At 51.1% G+C, this 18,317-nt stretch overlaps 1 protein-coding gene across 1 annotated transcript in view; it reads right to left on the bottom strand.

Moving 5' to 3' along the window:
* LOC141213647 (isovaleryl-CoA dehydrogenase, mitochondrial-like) overlaps nt 1–17,739 on the bottom strand; it is a 40,603-nt gene extending 22,864 nt beyond the window's left edge. Inside the window, exons 1-2 of the mRNA XM_073665254.1 lie at nt 17,432–17,739; nt 15,135–15,221 (exon numbers count right to left, since the gene is read on the bottom strand). Of these exons, the coding sequence (XP_073521355.1) occupies nt 15,135–15,179 (45 nt within the window). The 5' untranslated portion in view covers nt 15,180–15,221; nt 17,432–17,739. The remainder of the gene's footprint in view (nt 1–15,134; nt 15,222–17,431) is intronic.
* Between the last annotated feature and the right edge of the window lie 578 nt (nt 17,740–18,317).

Genomic DNA, 18,317 nt, shown 5'->3' with positions numbered 1-18,317 from the left:
CGTCAGGGAGGAACGGCTCCAAGTCCAGAGTGCTGAACAAAAGCGCAAGGCCCGCCAAGACCCCCAAGCAGCCCGTGGTCCCCGAATCACCGGGACCGTAGTCAAGTTCCACATGGAGAACGGCTGGGGCTTCATCAGGGGCCCAGAAACCGCAGGCGATGGTCTTTGTGACCCGCAGGGACGTGGAGAGTCATCTACCTGAGGGGCATCGTGGCCGTGACCTGTACCCTGGTGATGTGGTCGCCTTTACCCGCCACGTGGGTGCAAAAGGACCATACGCCCTACATGTTCATCGGCTCACCGAGGAGGAGCTACAATACCACGGCTATGAGGAGAGCCAAGAGGACCCGGACGGGTCTGAAGAACCATATGAGGAGGAAGAAGGAGCATATGGAGGACACCGCTACTAGTAAGTAGCAAAGTACCCGTGTACATAGTTACCCGTCAGGGTATCAGAACTGTTTTTGGGACTGTTCCCGTCTTGAAAGTGTGGTCCCCGTTGGGACAAATATTGAACTGCTACCTGTGTGCCCCTCATCCCCTATCAGGCTGAGGACTGTGAGCAGCCATTCCCTTCCCAAAACTGGCCGAGGACTGAGAGCGGTCAACCCTTTGTATATAGTTGCGCTTCCTAAAGCGCCCCCTACTGGTTTTATACAAAAACCGCAACGTCTACCTCAAGATTTACTGGACTGTTGCACCTTTACCTGGTTGCAAGTTGCACCGCAGCCAAGAATCCAAGAATGTGCTTTACTTAAAAATGTGTTACATGAGAAAGTTTTATATGCTGCTAGAAAATGTTTTACATAATTTTGAGACCGTTTTATATGATAAGTGACAAAAGAGTTCCAGAGGCATTAGCAAAGTGTTTTGTGGTAGTGGCAAGAGAAGAGGAGTGTTTCCCATAAAGGGAATTGAACCATGTTACCTGTTTTCTGATGTGAAAAGTTATTGAAAAAGTTTTTGCATGTCCTGTAATTATCTGTTTTTGCTCTTTTCCAGCCCGAGGACGTGCTGTGGTTTACCGGGGGGGAATGTAGCGCCCCGAGGGCTCGGCCGCTACAGGGGTATTGCACCTCTGCCAGAGGTGTGGTATTCCACTCCCGGGTAAGGATGGAGTGTGGACCAGGGCTCAGTTAGCTGCATGCAGCACACACACCCCATTTCCGAGGGACAGCTCAACGGTGCTCCCACTAGACATAAGTGCAGGCACGACCGACCATGTCCCTGCTGGAGTGGGGAGGGAGGGGTGGAACACCCAGTACTGTAGGGGCAGATAGGGGGCGGTTCCTGAGTGTAGGAAGGAGCCCATTGGTTGCTGGTCACCTGGGCTCATGGCTAGAGGGAGGTATAAAAGGTGGGCACCATCTTAGTTCTGGGTCAGTTCAGCCAGAGGAGAAGACAGGGAGTAGAGGCTCTGTAGGAGCTCTACTCCAGGAGGGCCTAGTGAGAGGCCGAGGAGGAGGTGAAGGGGAGCTGAGATTCTGGCTCATCTCAGCTCCAAGAGAAAGGAACAGAACAGGAACTGCAAAGAAGGAGAGACAGAGAAACAGAAGGGCTCAGGAACAAGAAGGTGGAAGGGACCCTAAGAACCCACGAGAATCCAGGGTGCAGGGTCAGGCAGATTAAGGGTACCGGATCCCAAGTTGGTGGAGGAGAAACAACCCTCAGCCAAAGACCGGTCGTCGTGATCATCTATTGGTGCGACACCTCATCAAACCTGCTAGGAAGGCACCATATAGGACAGCGGAGGACGGGGCCCACGTTTAACCGCACAAGTCCGCGGCAGCTGGACAAAAGTGGGTCACTGGTAAGGCAGGCCAGAGAAAGGATTAAAGGGGGTCCTGTGCCATGCTCCTGAGCTGCCTGGGAGTTGACCGAGCCCCTCACCTGGTGGACGCAGCACGGCTCGGGCGGTCACTGCTGACAGAAGTGACCCGGAACAAACGAACTGTGAGTAAAGACCCTGGACTTTAACTTGTTGTCTGTGTGCTCCTTCGCGCCTCCAGCACTATCAGCACCGGGACTCGCACTACCATCACTCCCACCATCCACTACACTGCCCTGGGGCTGCACTCTTCCCGTGGGGAGTCACATCACCTCAGCTGCACCCATCATCAGACCCAGCGGACTGCCTTGCAGCGGCGGTTCCTAATAACCGCAATCCACGGGTGGCGTAGTCGGACATTATCTAAAGTACAGTAGCAGACTACCATTGGTCTGACCACCCTGAGCCGCGGGACCGGGCCGCCACTACTACTCCCAGCATCTCCCTATCGCCCGGATCCGCGTGCCCCACGGCCCAGGGGGCGAGTCACATTCACACATCTCCACCTTCCACCTCAGTCCAGCAGAGGGAGCCCGTTAGGGATATAAATAGGGAAGGTGGAGCTAGGCAGTTCAGTTCCTCTGAAGAGTTCCTGCAGTAGAGAAGCCTAAGAGAGGTCAGTCTGCAGTGGAGCTCAGTCTAGTCTAGAGAACGCAGTTAATAGTTCAGCAGTGGAGCACGAAGCTCCTGCTTGCTAGATTCAGCGAGCCCAGATAGAGCTTAAGGTGTGCCGGTGCCGTAAGATCAATGAAGCGCGGCAAGCTGCCGTTAGTGTGTATAGCCTAGTGAGGGCCCGAGTAGGCCGAAGGCGAGTGGCGAGTTAGTACATAAGGGGCAGAGGAGCTTAACCAGCTCACCCCGAAGCATTTACCGGACACAGGATCCGAGCTTACCGGTATCTCTATGACCCAGTAAGGCATAACCGGAATCCCTGGAGAACTACAAGTCCCAGGATCGCTAAGGTGCTGATATGTAACAGAGCCAGGAGACGCTTAGGCCCCGCATACTGGGAGCGTGAACTCCAAGAGAAGGCCCTACCACAAGGTCAGCCAGCGCAGGACAGAGACAAAGTTAGGCCTAGCTCCAGGCAGGTCAGAAACTTACTGCGCAGAGGCAAGAAACAGGAGGCCCTACACCCGCTCATTGGGGAGGATCCTGATATGCACCCTTCACCCTACAGTGCTCCGGGATGTGCCTGAATTTCCACCAGTAAAAGGTACTGAAGTGACTACCGTGTCCGTTCCCGTTCTTGCTCTGATCCAGCTGGGTCTCGCCTGTCCTGCATTCCCCCTGCATACGCTGCCCTGAGACCTAGCTCCACCTGTGGGGAGCTATACCATCGAGCTGCCTTATCACCGGCCTCAGTGGACTGCTGCAGCGCTGGTGCTTGTCACCAGATACCACAGGTGGCGTCATGAACTCTTATAAAATTAACAATTATCCACCCTTTTAAAGAGAGACCCCAGGGTACGGGCCAGGGAGCCGACCACCGCGACATCCCCAAGGCCAGGCAAATGTCCGGGTACCGAGTCATCCCCATCCCCAGGGCTAGTCACATCCTCCTCCACCTCCTCTGCTGACCTCATCGACTGTCTGACTGTGGGTTGACAGTAAGTGGGATCTCCAACCTCGTCATCATCACCCTGTGTGTTATCACACCCGTCGCCCTCAGAGCCAACCTCTTCCTGCCCTGACCGAAAAGTCAAGTTGTCGCTCCAATCAGGTATTTGAGTCTCATCATCGTCTTCATCATTGTCTCCACCAACAGGAGTTACAGTTTGGGAACAAGGGTCTACATTATGCTCAGAACCTTCTTCATCTGGTCCTGGATCCAACTTATAAAGATTCTGGGCATCGGATCAGATCATTTCCTCATCTGGATTAACAGAAGCTCTGGAGCAGACCTCCGTTTCCCAGGCTATAGTATGAGTAAACAGCTGGGCAGACTCAGCCATCTGTGTTATCCCATACTCAGATGGGCAGCTGGAGACTTGGGAGCTGTGAGGAAGCAAGTGCGATTGGGGTGACACCTCTGAGGACTGGAGTATTTGTGATGTTGAAATTGAGGTGATGGAGAGCCCACTTGAAGGAGCACTTGATATCCGTTGAAGCACCTGCTGTTTTTGTGCCTCATCTAGAATTTGTAGCGATGGGCGTGTCCGTAAGAATGGGATCGTATCACATTGTCCACGAAAAGAAGTCGACATCTTAGTTTGGCTGGAAGATGGTCTTTCTTCTGCAGATGTTACTCCCCCCCCACCGTGGGGGGCCTCGACCCACCGGCGGACAGGCACCAGTATTGGGATAGGGGGGCTGGCCGTCAGGGTCCACCGCGGCTCTGGCACAAACCCGGCGACACGGAGGTGGCACAGGCAGGAACGGACTGGCCGTGTCGGCTTCTCACTTTTTGGATTTTAGAAGGGCATGACATGCCTATATCTGTGTCTCCCCCTCCTTTTACTCCTCCACCTCTTTTCTTTTCACATGACTATATGTACTTGTCACTTTTCCATGTGTTAGTTGTGTCTTCTGAGCAGTTTGTCAGCTTTTGGACACCTTTGAAGGTGTTTTCTATGTGTTTCTATGTGTTTTTGTTTGCCTGCCATTGGTTTTAACGGTGTTCGAAGGTGTTCGACGAACAGTTCGACGAACACACGGGTGTTCGACGAACCGAACCGAACTCGAACACTACGGGGGTGGCTCAACACTAGTGTACAGCATGAGTGGATGTATAAAAAAATGTAAATCTATGGCATTATCCACACATACAGCATATATTCAATGATCATATTAGGACTATTATATTATACTTCTTTTACTAGAAAAACTTTTCTTATGAGAGAAAACACAACACAAAAAAAAAATAATTAAAAAATAAAAAGAATAATCATATTACATTAATCTAATCATATTGTGAGTTCTATATCTTTAATTGCTGTGGGAACTTTTTAGATAAGTTAGTTTTTTCTATTGGGATTGAACTCGTGTAGTCCACACTCCAGGGTCTATTGTGTTTCTCTCATTGGTATTTACTTCTATGCTGTGGATGTCCTCATGATGCTGGCTTCACTAGTCAGGGGTTTATGGGCAAACCCAAGAATATATCATAAAAAATATCTAGCCTGGGTTACCATATATTCCATTCTTTCTATATATTTCTATTGGTCAGCATCGCTGTCCTGATCTAATTCGATGTTCTATATGTTCTCCAGTCTATCATTGAGGCCGTCCGGATGTAGAGAGCGCAATCTGTACATCCAGAAAGCCTCTTTCTTGTTCAGTAGATGGATTCTGTTTGATATATTCTGCGGAATTTCTTCGACAGGAGTCAAACTTATCTCAAAGCTCTTATTATGATTTAGTAAGAGATGTCTCGATAGGCTATGTGATAGTAGCCCAATTTTTGCATTATGTCGGTGTGCGTTTAAACGTGATCTGACCATCTGTGTCGTCCGGCCACCATATTGCATTCCGCAACTACATGTAATTACATATATAACATAGCTGCTAGTGCAAGTCAGGTGATGTTTTATGGGAAAGGTTTCTCCTGTACTATTGGAGGTGATAGATTGATGGCCATGGGTTATTGTTTGGCAGCATTGGCACTTTTTCTGGTTGCATTTAAAAGTGCCATTGAGTGTATTGGTTGTCTTTTTTATTATAGGATTAGTAGTTTTAGATTGGAGAGACGTTTGTTTTTTTCCAGAGCTTTTCACTACAGATTTTTTCAAGCGACTAGGTGCTATAATGTTTCTGAGTGTTTTACCCCTTCTAAAGGTGATGCCTGGTCTCTCTGGTAGTACATCCCGTAGAAGGGGATCTTGTCTCAGTATGTACCAGTATTTTTGTAATATTTCTCTAATTTTTTGGTTACCTTTATTACAAAGGTGAGTGTAACTTTTTTTTTTTTGTTTTTTTTTGTGTACAGTGTGAAAGGGATGAGGGGGCCACACATAAAAGGATTGTGGGGTGAGGGGACCATGTATATATCAGGATTGGGGGGTGAGGGGTACCACGCATACCAGGATTGGGGGGTGAGGGGTACCACGCATACCAGGATTGGGGGGTGAGGGGTACCACGCATACCAGGATTGGGGGGTGAGGGGTACCACGCATACCAGGATTGGGGGGGGTGAGGGGTAACACGCATACCAGGATTGGGGGGTGAGGGGACCATGCATACCAGGATTGAGGGTGAGGGGTGCCACCCATACCGGGATTGAGGGGTGCCATGCATACCGGGATTGGGGATGAGGGGTGCCACGCATACCGGGATTGGGGATGAGGGTTGCCACGCATACAAGGATTGGGGATGAGGGGTGCCACGCATGCCGGTATTGGGGGTGAGGGGTGCCACGCATGCCGGGATTGGGGATGAGGGGTGCCACGCATACCGGGATTGGGGATGAGGGGTGCCACGCATACCGGGATTGGGGATGAGGGATGGAATGCCATGCATACCGGGATGAGGGATGGGGTACCATGCATACCAGGATGAGGGATACCATACACACCAGGATAGTGATGATGGGTGCCATACATACCAGGATAGGGATGAGGGGTGCCACACATACCGGGATGAGGGGTGCCAAGCATAACGGGATTGGGGGTGAGGGGTGCCACGCATACCGGGATTGGGGGTGAGGGGTGCCACGCATACCGGGATTGGGGGTGAGGAGTGTCACGCATACCGGGATTGGGGGTGAGGAGTGCCACGCATACCGGGATTGGGGGTGAGGGGTACCACGCATAACAGGATTGGGGGGTTAGGGGTAACACGCATACCAGGATTGGGGGGTTAGGGGTAACACGCATACCAGGATTGGGGGGTTAGGGGTAACACGCATACCAGGATTGATGGTGAGGGGTGCCAAGCATACCGGGATTGGGGGTGAGGAGTGCCACGCATACCGGGATTGGGGGTGAGGGGTGCCACGCATGCCGGGATTGGGGGTGAGGGGTACCACACATACCGGGATTGGGGATGAGGGGTGCCACGCATACCGGGATTGGGGATGAGGGATGGAGTGCCATGCATACCGGGATGAGGGATGGGGCACCATGCATACCAGGATGAGGGATACCATACACACCAGGATAGTGATGAGGGGTGCCAAACATACCAGGATAGGGATGAGGGGTGCCATGCATACCGGGATGAGGGGTGCCAAGCTTAATGGGATTGGGGATGAGGGGTGCCACGCATACCGGGACTGGGGGTGAGGAGTGCCACGCATACCGGGACTGGGGGTGAGGGGTGCCACGCATACCGGGACTGGGGGTGAGGGGTGCCAGGCATACCGGGACTGGGGGTGAGGGGTGCCAGGCATACCGGGATTGGGGATGAGGGGTGCCACGCATACCGGGATTGGGGATGAGGGATGGGGTGCCATGCATACCAGGATGAGGGATACCATACACACCGGGATAGGGATGAGGGATGGGGTACCATGCATACCAGGATGAGGGATACCACACACACCAGGATAAGGATGAGGGGTGCCACGCATACCGGGATTGGGGGTGAGGGTGCCACGCATACCGGGATTGGGGGTGAGGGGTGCCACGCATACCGGGATGAGGGGTGCCATGCATACCGGGATTGGGGGTGAGGGGTGCCACGCATACCGGGATTGGGAGTGAGGGATAGGGTGCCAGGCATACCAGGATGAGGGATATCATACACACCAGGATAGGGATGAGGGGTGCCACACATACCAGGATTGGGGGTGAGGGGTGCCACGCATACCAGGATTGGGGGTGAGGGGTGCCATGCATACCAGGATTGGGGGTGAGGGGTGCCACGCATACCGGGATTGGATGGTGGGTACAGGATGGGGGCAGCACATACCAGCATGGGAGACGATATACCAATAAAAATGCTCACCACCCGGGCGTAGAACGGGTTCAATAGCTAGTATGTATATATATATATATATATATATATATATATATATATATATATATATATATATATATATATATATATATATATATATATATATATATATATATATATACACACACACACACACAGAGTTGAAATCAGAAGTTTCCATACACTGTATAAATAGACACATCTGCATGTTTTTCTCAATATCTGACATGAAATCAGAATAAATCTTTCCCGTTTTAGGTCAATTAGGATTACCATAATTTTTAATATTTGCTAAATGCCAGAATAATGAGAGAATGTTTTAAGGCATCATTTTTATTAGTTATTGCAAAGTCTGTAACATCTGTCCCTGCTGAAAAGACACTATGATTATCATCTTTATATATAAGTACAAAGTCAATAGGCTATAACATAATTGTGTGACAGGAGCCATGCAGTAATCATCAGTAACTGTAATAGGAGTTTTTAACCCCCTCGGTGGAGAACTTCAGTGGCCCCATATGGTGCCCCACAGCGTAATGGACCTATATGGTGAGCCACAGCGTAATGGCCCCATATGGTGAGCCACAGCGTAATGGCCACATATGGTGAGCCAAAGGCGTAATGGCCACATATGGTGAGCCAAAGGCGTAATGGCCGCATATGGTGAGCCAAAGGCGTAATGGCCCCATATAGTGCTCTACAGCGTAATGGTCCCATATATGCCCCACAGTATATGCCCTCCCCATACTTGTATATGGCCACATCTTCGTATATGGTATATGGTCCCCATCCTGGTTAGGTGTATATGCCCCTCCATCCATCCATTCTGGGTAGGTATATATGCCCTTCCATCCATCCATCCTGGGTAGGTGTATATGCCCCTCCATCCATCCATCCATGCTGGGTAGGTTTATATGCCCACCCATCCAGGCTAGATGTATATGCCCCTCCATCGATCCATCCATTCTGGGTAGGCGTAGATGCCCCTCCATCCATCCATCCTGGGCAGGTGTAGATGCCCCTCCATTCATCCATCCTAGGTAGGTGTAGATGCCTCTCCATCCATTCTGGGTAGGTGTATATGCCCCTCCATTCATCCTGGGTAACTGTTAATGCCCCTCCATCCATCCAGGGCAGAAGTATATGCCCCTCCATCTATCCTGGGTAGGTGTATATGCCCCTCCATTCATCCTGGATAGGTGTATGTGCCCCGTCATCCATCATGGGTAGGTGTATATGCCCCTCCATCCATCCATCCTGGGTAGGAGTATCTGCCCCTCCATCTTTCCTGGGTAGGTGTGTATGCCCCTCCATCCATCCATCCTGGGTAGGTGTATATGCCCCTCCATCCATCCTGGGTAGGTGTATATGCCCCTCCATCCATCCATGCATGCTGGGTAGGTTTATATGCCCCCCAATCCATCCATCCTGGGTAGATGTATAAGCCCCTCCATCGATCCATCCATTCTAGGTAGGCGTAGATGCCCCTCCATCCATCCTGGGCAGGTGTAGATGCCCCTCCATCCATCCTGGGTAGGTGTAGATGCCTCTCCATCCATTGTGGGTAGGTGTATATGCCCCTCCATTTATCCTGGGTAGGTGTTGATGCCCCTCCATCCATGCCGGGCAGAAGTATATGCCCCTCCATCCATCCATCCTGGGTAGGTGTATATGCCCCTCCATTCATCCTGGGTAGGTGTATGTGCCCCGCCATCCATCCTGGGTAGGTGTATATGCCCCTCCATCCATCCATCCTGGGTAGGAGTATCTGCCCCTCCATCTTTCCTGGGTAGGTGTGTATGCACCTCCATCCATCCATCCTGGGTAGGTGTAAATGCCCCTCCATCCATCCATGCTGGGTAGGTTTATATGCCCCCCCATCCATCCATCCTGGGTAGATGTATATGCCCCTCCATCGATCCATCCATTCTGAGTAGGCGTAGATGCCCCTCCATCCATCCATCCTGGGCAGGTGTAGATGCCCCTCCATCAATCCTGGGTAGGTGTATATGCCCCTCCATCCATCCATCCTGGGTAAATGTATATGCCCCTTCATCCATCCATCCTGGCTAGGTGTAAATGCCCATCCATCCATCCTGGGTAGTTGTAAATGCCCCTCCATCCATCCATCCTGGGTAGGTGTAAATGCCCCTCCATCCATCCATCCTGGGTAGGTGTAAATGCCCCTCCATCCATCCATCCTGGGTAGGTGTAAATGCCCCTCCATCCATCCATCCTGGGTAGGTGTAAATGCCCCTCCATCCATCCATCCTGGGTAGATGTATATGCCCCTCCATCCATCCATCCTGGGTAGATGTATATGCCCCTACATCCATCCATCCATTCTGAGTAGGCGTAGATGCCTCTCCATCCATCCATCCTGGGCAGGTGTAGATGCCCCTCCATCAATCCTGGGTAGGTGTACAGTACAGACCAAAAGTTTGGACACACCTTCTCATTTAAAGATTTTTCTGTATTTTCATGACTATGAAAATTGTACATTCATACTGAAGGCATCAAAACTATGAATTAACACATGTGGAATTATATACTTTACAAAAAAGTGTGAAACAACTGAAAATATGTCTTATATTCTAGGTTCTTCAAAGTAGCCACCTTTTGCTTTGATGACTGCTTTGCACACTCTTGGCATTCTATTGATGAGCTTCAAGAGGTAGTCACCGGAAATGGTCTTCCAACAATCTTGAAGGAGTTCCCAGAGATGCTTAGCACTTGTTGGCCCTTTTGCCTTTACTCTGCGGTCCAGCTCACCCCAAACAATCTGGATTGGGTTCAGGTCTGATGACTGTGGAGGCCAGGTCATCTGGCGTAGCACCCCATCACTCTCCTTCTTGGTCAAATAGCCCTAACACAGCCTGTTGTCCTGTTGAAAAATAAATGATGGTCCAACTAAACGCAAACCGGATGGAATAGCATGCCACTGCCAGATGCTGTGGTAGCCATGCTGGTTCAGTATGCCTTCAATTTTGAATAAATGCCCAACAGTCTCACCAGCAAAGCACCCCCACACCATCACACCTCCTCTTCCATGCTTCACGGTGGGAACCAGGCATGTAGAGTCCATCCGTTCACCTTTTCTGCGACGCACAAAGACACGGTGGTTGGAACCAAAGATCTCAAATTTGGACTCATCAGACCAAAGCACAGATTTCCACTGGTCTAATGTCCATTCCTTGTGTTCTTTAGCCCAAACAAGTCTCTTCTGCTTGTTTCCTGTCCTTAGCAGTGGTTTCCTAGCAGCTATTTTACCATGAAGGCCTGCTGCACAAAGTATCCTTTTAACAGTTGTTGAAGAGATGTGTCTGCTGCTAGAACTCTGTGTGGCATTGACCTGGTCTCTAATCTGAGCTGCTGTTAAACTGCGATTTCTGAGGCTGGTGACTGGGATAAACTTATCCTCAGAAGCAGAGGTGACTCTTGGTCTTCCTTTCCTTGGGCGGTCCTCATGTGAGCCAGTTTCTTTGTAGCGCTTGATGGTTTTTGCAACTGCACTTGGGGACACTTTCAAAGTTTGCCCAATTTTTTGGACTGACTGACCTTCAGTTCTTAAAGTAATGATGGCCACTCGTTTTTCTTTACATAGCTGCTTTTTTCTTGCCATAATACAAATTCTAACAGTCTATTCAGTAGGACTGTCAGCTGTGTATCCACCTGACTTCTGCACAACACAACTGATGGTCCCAACCCCATTTATAAGGCAGGAAATCCCACTTATTAAACCTGACAGGGCACACCTGTGAAGTGAAGACCATTTCTGGTGACTACCTCTTGAAGTTCATCAAGAGAATGCCAAGAGTGTGCAAAGCAGTCATCAAAGCAAAAGGTGGCTACTTTGAAGAACCTAGAATATAAGACATATTTTCAGTTGTTTCACACTTTTTTGTAAAGTATATAATTCCACATGTGTTAATTCATAGTTTTGATGCCTTCAGTGTGAATGTACAATTTTCATAGTCATGAAAATACAGAAAAATCTTTAAATGAGAAGGTGTGTCCAAACTTTTGGTCTATACTGTATATGCCCCTCCATCCATCCATCCTGGCTAGGTGTAAATGCCCCTCCATCCATCCATCCCTCCTGGGTAGGTGTAAATGCCCCTCCATCCATCTATCCATCCTGGGTAGGTGTAAATGCCCCTCCATCCTTCCATCCATGGTAGGTGTAAATGCCCCTCCATCCATCCATCCTGGGTAGGTGTAAATGCCCCTCCTTCCATCCATCCTGGGTAGGTGTAAATGCCCCTCCATCCATCCATCCTGGATAGGTGTATATGCCCCTCCATCCATCCTGGGTAGGAGTATCTGCCCCTCCATCTTTCCTGGGTAAGTGTATATGCCCCTCCATCCATCCTGGGTAGGTGTAAATGCCCATCCATCCATCCTGGGTAGGTGTAAATGCCTTTCCATCCATCCATCCATCCTGGGTAGGTGTAAATGCCCCTCCATCCATCCATCCTGGGTAGGTGTATATACCCTTCCATCCATCCATCCTGGGTAGGTGTATATGCCCCTCCATCCATCCATCCTGGGTAGGTGTATATACCCCTCCATCCATCCATCCTGGGTAAGTGTATATGCCCCTCCATCCATCCCGGTCAGTATATGCCCCCCTCCATCCATCCATCCTGGTGGGTATATCCCCCCCTCCATACTGGTGGGTATATGCCCCCCCTCCATCCATCCTAGTGGGTATGTGCCCCCCCCTACATCCATCATGGTGGGTATATGCCCCCCCTCCATCCATCCTGGTGGATATATGCCCCCCCTCCATCCTGGTGGGTATATGATTCCTCCTCCATCCTGGTGGGTTTATGACTCCTCCTCCATCCTGGTGGGTTTATGACTCCTCCTCCATCCTGGTGGGTTTATGCCCCCATATATTCAATGCAAAGGAGAAAAAAAAAAAACAATAAACGCTTCTACTCACCTTCCACGTTCCCACGCAGCGCTGTGTCTGTGTTGCCTGAAGATGTCGGCAGTGATAACAGCAGAGAAGCTGAGATCACCGCACGGCGCCGCCGCAGATACTCACTCGGGACGTCCACTCCCAGGCATTTCCTCCCCGGCAGCTCCTGTCATGGCACGCTCTGACTGAGCAGTGCGTGCGACGACAGGGGGAATGTACAGCTTACACTGCAGGCTCCACAAAGATGGCTGCAATCTCCTCCCACGGCTGCGACCTGAACAGCCAAGGGGGCGTGCCCAGGTCACAGCTAGAGGCAGGAGGAGCGGCCTCTAATGTTAGAGATGGGGTCGGTGACAGACTACTGTCTCTTATGGCCAGGGCTGCTGTAAATGAGGTGTGTAAGAGCACTTTTTACACCCCCCCCCAAATAAAAATGGCAGCCCCAAGTGGCCAATGTCAGCATAAATAACTAAAAAACTAATAAAGTCGGACATTTAATTTTGTATTAAAAATAATTGATTACATAATCAATAATTATTAATACAAAACATAAAATGGTGGCCCCTTCCCTGTAAGAATAGCACATGGCTCTTTTCACGTCTGGTTATTTCTCTAACAGGTAGAATATGCTCCGTTATAGACCGGGGACAGGTTTACAGCTCTATTTTTTGTGGACGATTGATCTGTAAATCAGAACTGAGACCGGTCCGATTTTCATCCGATTTGTAGATAAAGATCATCTATTGAAGTCAATGAGTCTGTCAGAAAAATGGCCAGAACCAACCATGTTGCCTGTACTGCTTGTTTTCCAGGGTCTATAGGCCGGGCAAGCGAGGCTAGGAAACCTTTAGCTTTTTACTTTACATATAAAAAAATATGCCCCACTGAGGAGAAAAACTGCCACATTGACCAAAATCAGATGAAAATGAGAAAAAAAACACTGATTAAAACCTGACATGTGAACGGGGCCTTAGGCCTTAATCAGATGTCAGCAGGGTCGGACTGGGGTGTCTGGGGCCACAGGGGACATTGACTCTAGGGGCCACCTACAGCAATATGCAGATGTCTTTTCTCTGCTCTCCCTGTTATAGTGGAGCAGTGACCGGCGGCTCCTCACATCTACTGTGCACAGACTAGAACAGGGACGGACAATTTCTGGAGTTTGCATGAAAGAGCTTCTGTGGTTAAAACAAGTGATCACAGATTCATGGGCTACACAGGATAGGTGATCACTTATTGATTGGAAGAATGGGGAAGTTTTATCCCTGACAGGACACTTATCCCCATTTTACAATGCAGCGACAGGTGGGACGTATGACCACAGCCTCATTCGTTCTCTTGGGGGCTTCCAAAAAAGGGCTTCTTTGGTGAAAACAAGTTATCACCGATCCATGGGCTCCTCAGGATTGGTGATAACTTAATGATCGTTTGGGTCCGACCATTGGAAACTGCACTGATCAGAATTGGGAAGTTTTATCCCTGACAGGACACTTTTATCCCCATTTTAAAATGCAGCGGCAGGTGGGATGTCTGACCGCAGATTCATTCATTCTCTTTGGGGCTTCCAGAAAAAAACAAGAGCAGCGCTCGCAGCCTCTGAGGGAATGAATGGATCAGTGGTCGAGTCGCACATGAGCTCCAGTCTAATGGGGAGAAAAGCTCCACATTCTGCCGATCGGTGCAGGTCCCAGTAGTCAGACCTCCACCAATCAATAAGTTATCACTTATCCTGTGGAGAGATGATGACTTGTTTTCACCGGAGAACCCCTGTAAGTGCATCTCTGACGCTCTGCTCCAAGTATTTCATCTCTAAGGCCACAGCCCCACTATCAGTATTCAGTCAGGATTATTCTCAGGAGTGGGAGCCAAAACCAGGTGAGGAACAATCAGAGAAAGAGAATAATAGAAACAAGTCACCAATTCTGGATTTATCACCCACTCCTGCTTTTGCCTCTCACTACTGAGAAACAATACTGACCAAATACTGATAGTGAAGCCGTGGCCTCATGGAAAAAAATCTTTTCCTAGTTAATCTCAGTGAGAACAAATGACCGCCATACACAACATAATCCACTATAATAACACCAATAATACCACATACAAAAGGGACAAATATCGCCACACCATGACCAGACCACATATTACCACCACATAGTGACCAAATACTACAATACTGATCAGGAATACAAACCACAATACTAACAACACTGTCACTATACATATGAGCTCTGTATATAGTGTCAGTGTACAGGTAATACAGTGATCACCGGTGACATTATACACAGGAGCTCTGTATATAGTGTACAGGTAATACAGTGATCACCGGTGACATTATACACAGGAGCTCTGTATATAGTGTACAGGTAATACAGTGATTACCGATGACATTATACACAGGAGCTCTGTATATAGTGTATAGGTAATACACTGGTCACCAGTGACATACACAGGAGCTCTGAATATACTATATAGTGTAAGTGTACAGTAATACACTGACTCACCAGTGATGTCTCTAGGTGAAGTTCTTCATCTTCGCTTTTCTTCATCTGGCACAGTCCGCCATCACTTCTTCCAGCGAGGAATCATCTCTGCAGAAAATAACACACAGTTATCAATAACTGATCTCTTTTAGAGCACATTCCCACTTTTCCCCAGGCTTCTACACTACACCAGTTGAAGAAATAAAGCGACATAGTGGCGCCCTGCACAGTAACAGGACCCCCCTTTTGTCCCCTCTTATGGAAAACAGTTTCCTAAAAAGTAAATTATATTACAGAAGTAATAATGTCCCTAATTGGACTTTAAAGTAATAATGTTCCCCACTCGCCATCATAAACTAATAAAGTTCCTCAATCTGGCCACTAAACAGTAATAAAGTCCCTTGTCCAGCGAGGCCACCCATCTATCCATCCTGACCCCCCCCCACCCATATATCCATTCTGGTCTCCATGTGTCCAGCCTGCCCCTCCCATATATCCATCCGGGCCTCCATGTGTCCACCCTGTCCCCCCCATATATGCATCCCACCCCACCCCATATATCTATCCAGGTCCCCATGTGTCCAGCTTGCCGCCCTTCACCTCCATGTGTCCATCCAGGTCCCCAACTTGGCCACCTTCACCTCCATGTGTCTCCCCATGCGTCCAGCCAGCCCCCTCTTCAGCCCCGTGCCTCCATCCATAAGTCCCCCCATGCGTCCAGCCAGCCCCCCCTTCAGCCCCGTGCCTCCATCCATGTCCCCACGCATCCAGCCAGCCCCCCCTTCAGCCCCATGTCTCCATCCATGTCCCCACGCGTCCAGCCAGCCCCCCCTTCAGCCCCATGTCTCCATCCATGTCCCCACGGGTCCAGCCAGCCCCCCCTTCAGCCCCATGTCTCCATCCATGGACCCACGGGTCCAGCCAGCCCCCCCTTCAGCCCCATGTCTCCATCCATGGCCCCACGGGTCCAGCCAGCCCCCCCTTCAGCCCCATGTCTCCATCCATGGCCCCATGGGTCCAGCCAGCCCCCCCTTCAGCCCCATGTCTCCATCCATGGCCCCATGGGTCCAGCCAGCCCCCCCTTCAGCCCCATGTCTCCATCCATGGCCCCATGGGTCCAGCCAGCCCCCCCTTCAGCCCCATGTCTCCATCCATGGCCCCATGGGTCCAGCCAGCCCCCCCTTCAGCCCCATGTCTCCATCCATGTCCCCATGGGTCCAGCCAGCCCCCCCTTCAGCCCCATGTCTCCATCCATGTCCCCATGGGTCCAGCCAGCCCCCCCTTCAGCCCCATGTCTCCATCCATGTCCCCATGGGTCCAGCCAGCCCCCCCTTCAGCCCCATGTCTCCATCCATGTCCCCATGGGTCCAGCCAGCCCCCCCTTCAGCCCCATGTCTCCATCCATGTCCCCATGGGTCCAGCCAGCCCCCCCTTCAGCCCCATGTCTCCATCCATGTCCCCATGGTTCCAGCCAGCCCCCCCTTCAGCCCCATGTCTCCATCCATGTCCCCATGGGTCCAGCCAGCCCCCCCTTCAGCCCCATGTCTCCATCCATGTCCCCATGGGTCCATCCAGCCCCCCCTTCAGCCCCATGTCTCCATCCATGTCCCCATGGGTCCAGCCAGCCCCCCCTTCAGCCCCATGTCTCCATCCATGTCCCCATGGGTCCAGCCAGCCCCCCCTTCAGCCCCATGTCTGTCCCCATGGGTCCAGCCAGCCCCCCCTTCAGCCCCATGTCCCCATGGGTCCAGCCAGCCCCCCCTTCAGCCCCATGTCCCCATGGGTCCAGCCAGCCCCCCCTTCAGCCCCATGTCCCCATGGGTCCAGCCAGCCCCCCCTTCAGCCCCATGTCCCCATGGGTCCAGCCAGCCTCCCCTTCAGCCCCATGTCCCCATGGGTCCAGCCAGCCCCCCCTTCAGCCCCATGTCCCCATGGGTCCAGCCAGCCCCCCCTTCAGCCCCATGTCCCCATGGGTCCAGCCAGCCCCCCCTTCAGCCCCATGTCCCCATGGGTCCAGCCAGCCCCCCCTTCAGCCCCATGTCTCCATCCATGTCCCCACGGGTGCAACCAGCCCCCCCTTCAGCCCCATGTCTCCATCCATGTCCCCACGGGTCCAACCAGCCCCCCCTTCAGCCCCATGTCTCCATCCATGTCGCCACGGGTCCAGCCAGACCCCCCCCTTTAGCCCCATGTCTCCATACATGTCCCCACGGGTCCATCCAGCCCCCCCTTCAGCCCCATGTCTCCATCCATGTCCCCATGTGACCAGCCTGCGACCCCTCCATATATGGATGATGACTAATGCTGGGAACACTCACCCAGAAAAATGTGGCTATTGCACTTGACTTGAAGTTGAAGCAGGGAGAGCTGTAGCCGGGGCCGGCAGCCTTGTTTCCAGGGTGATGGTGAGAGAGCAGAGTGCAGGTCACCGCATACTCAGCCCAGGAGCCGGCTTAAAAGGCCAAGAGAGCAGGAGAGAAGAGGGCGGTGCGCGGTGCTGGTGCGGTGTTACATACCCGGACGGGAGCCGGTGTTACAAGGCCAATTCCAAGGGAGCAGGAGCCGGGACTGGAGAGCAGAGCGCGGCGTCGGCGTATCAAAAACCGGCAGGGGAGCAGGGAGAGGAGAGCGTGACGTCAGCGTGTCACCTGACACCACACAACTGCCAGCCACCAGCGGGAAAGCAGAGCGCGGTGCGTGTCACCGCCCACCAAGAACACGTCCTCCTGTCATGTGACTATGCGCGTCACCCGCTGTCACCACTGAATAGTAGGAGCGCCGCACGCGACGCTACATTTCCTTCTGCTGCGCTTTTAAAGGGCCCGCACTTTTTAAGAGCCCCCGTTACCAATTCTCTCACTCTCTCATCGGGGCCCACCGGGAATTTATCACACCAGGCCAGTCCGAACCTGCATGGGCCCATCAGGTAAAGTGATGGAATGAAGTTTTCTCTCCTCATGTTGTAAAATGACATTTTCTGCCACCTATTGATGAGAGAAAAAAAGTGATGAAGATTTACAAACTTCTAACATTAGTCAGTGAAAAACATACAGAACAAGGATGCAAATGGATCTTTTTTTGGCAATCCAATCATTTGAATGGCCAGTTTTATCTGCAAATCAGATTACAATCAAACATGTCTCAAATTTCTTTTGTGAACCATCAGCATCAGAAAAGGTCCATAGACTATAATTATTATGTTTT

This window comes from Phyllobates terribilis, unplaced genomic scaffold, assembly GCF_046119375.1.
Source record: "Phyllobates terribilis strain yellow unplaced genomic scaffold, ASM4611937v1 Scaffold_201__1_contigs__length_3545014, whole genome shotgun sequence".
Lineage (NCBI taxonomy): Eukaryota > Metazoa > Chordata > Amphibia > Anura > Dendrobatidae > Phyllobates > Phyllobates terribilis.
This window is presented reverse-complemented; position numbering and strand designations above follow the sequence as displayed.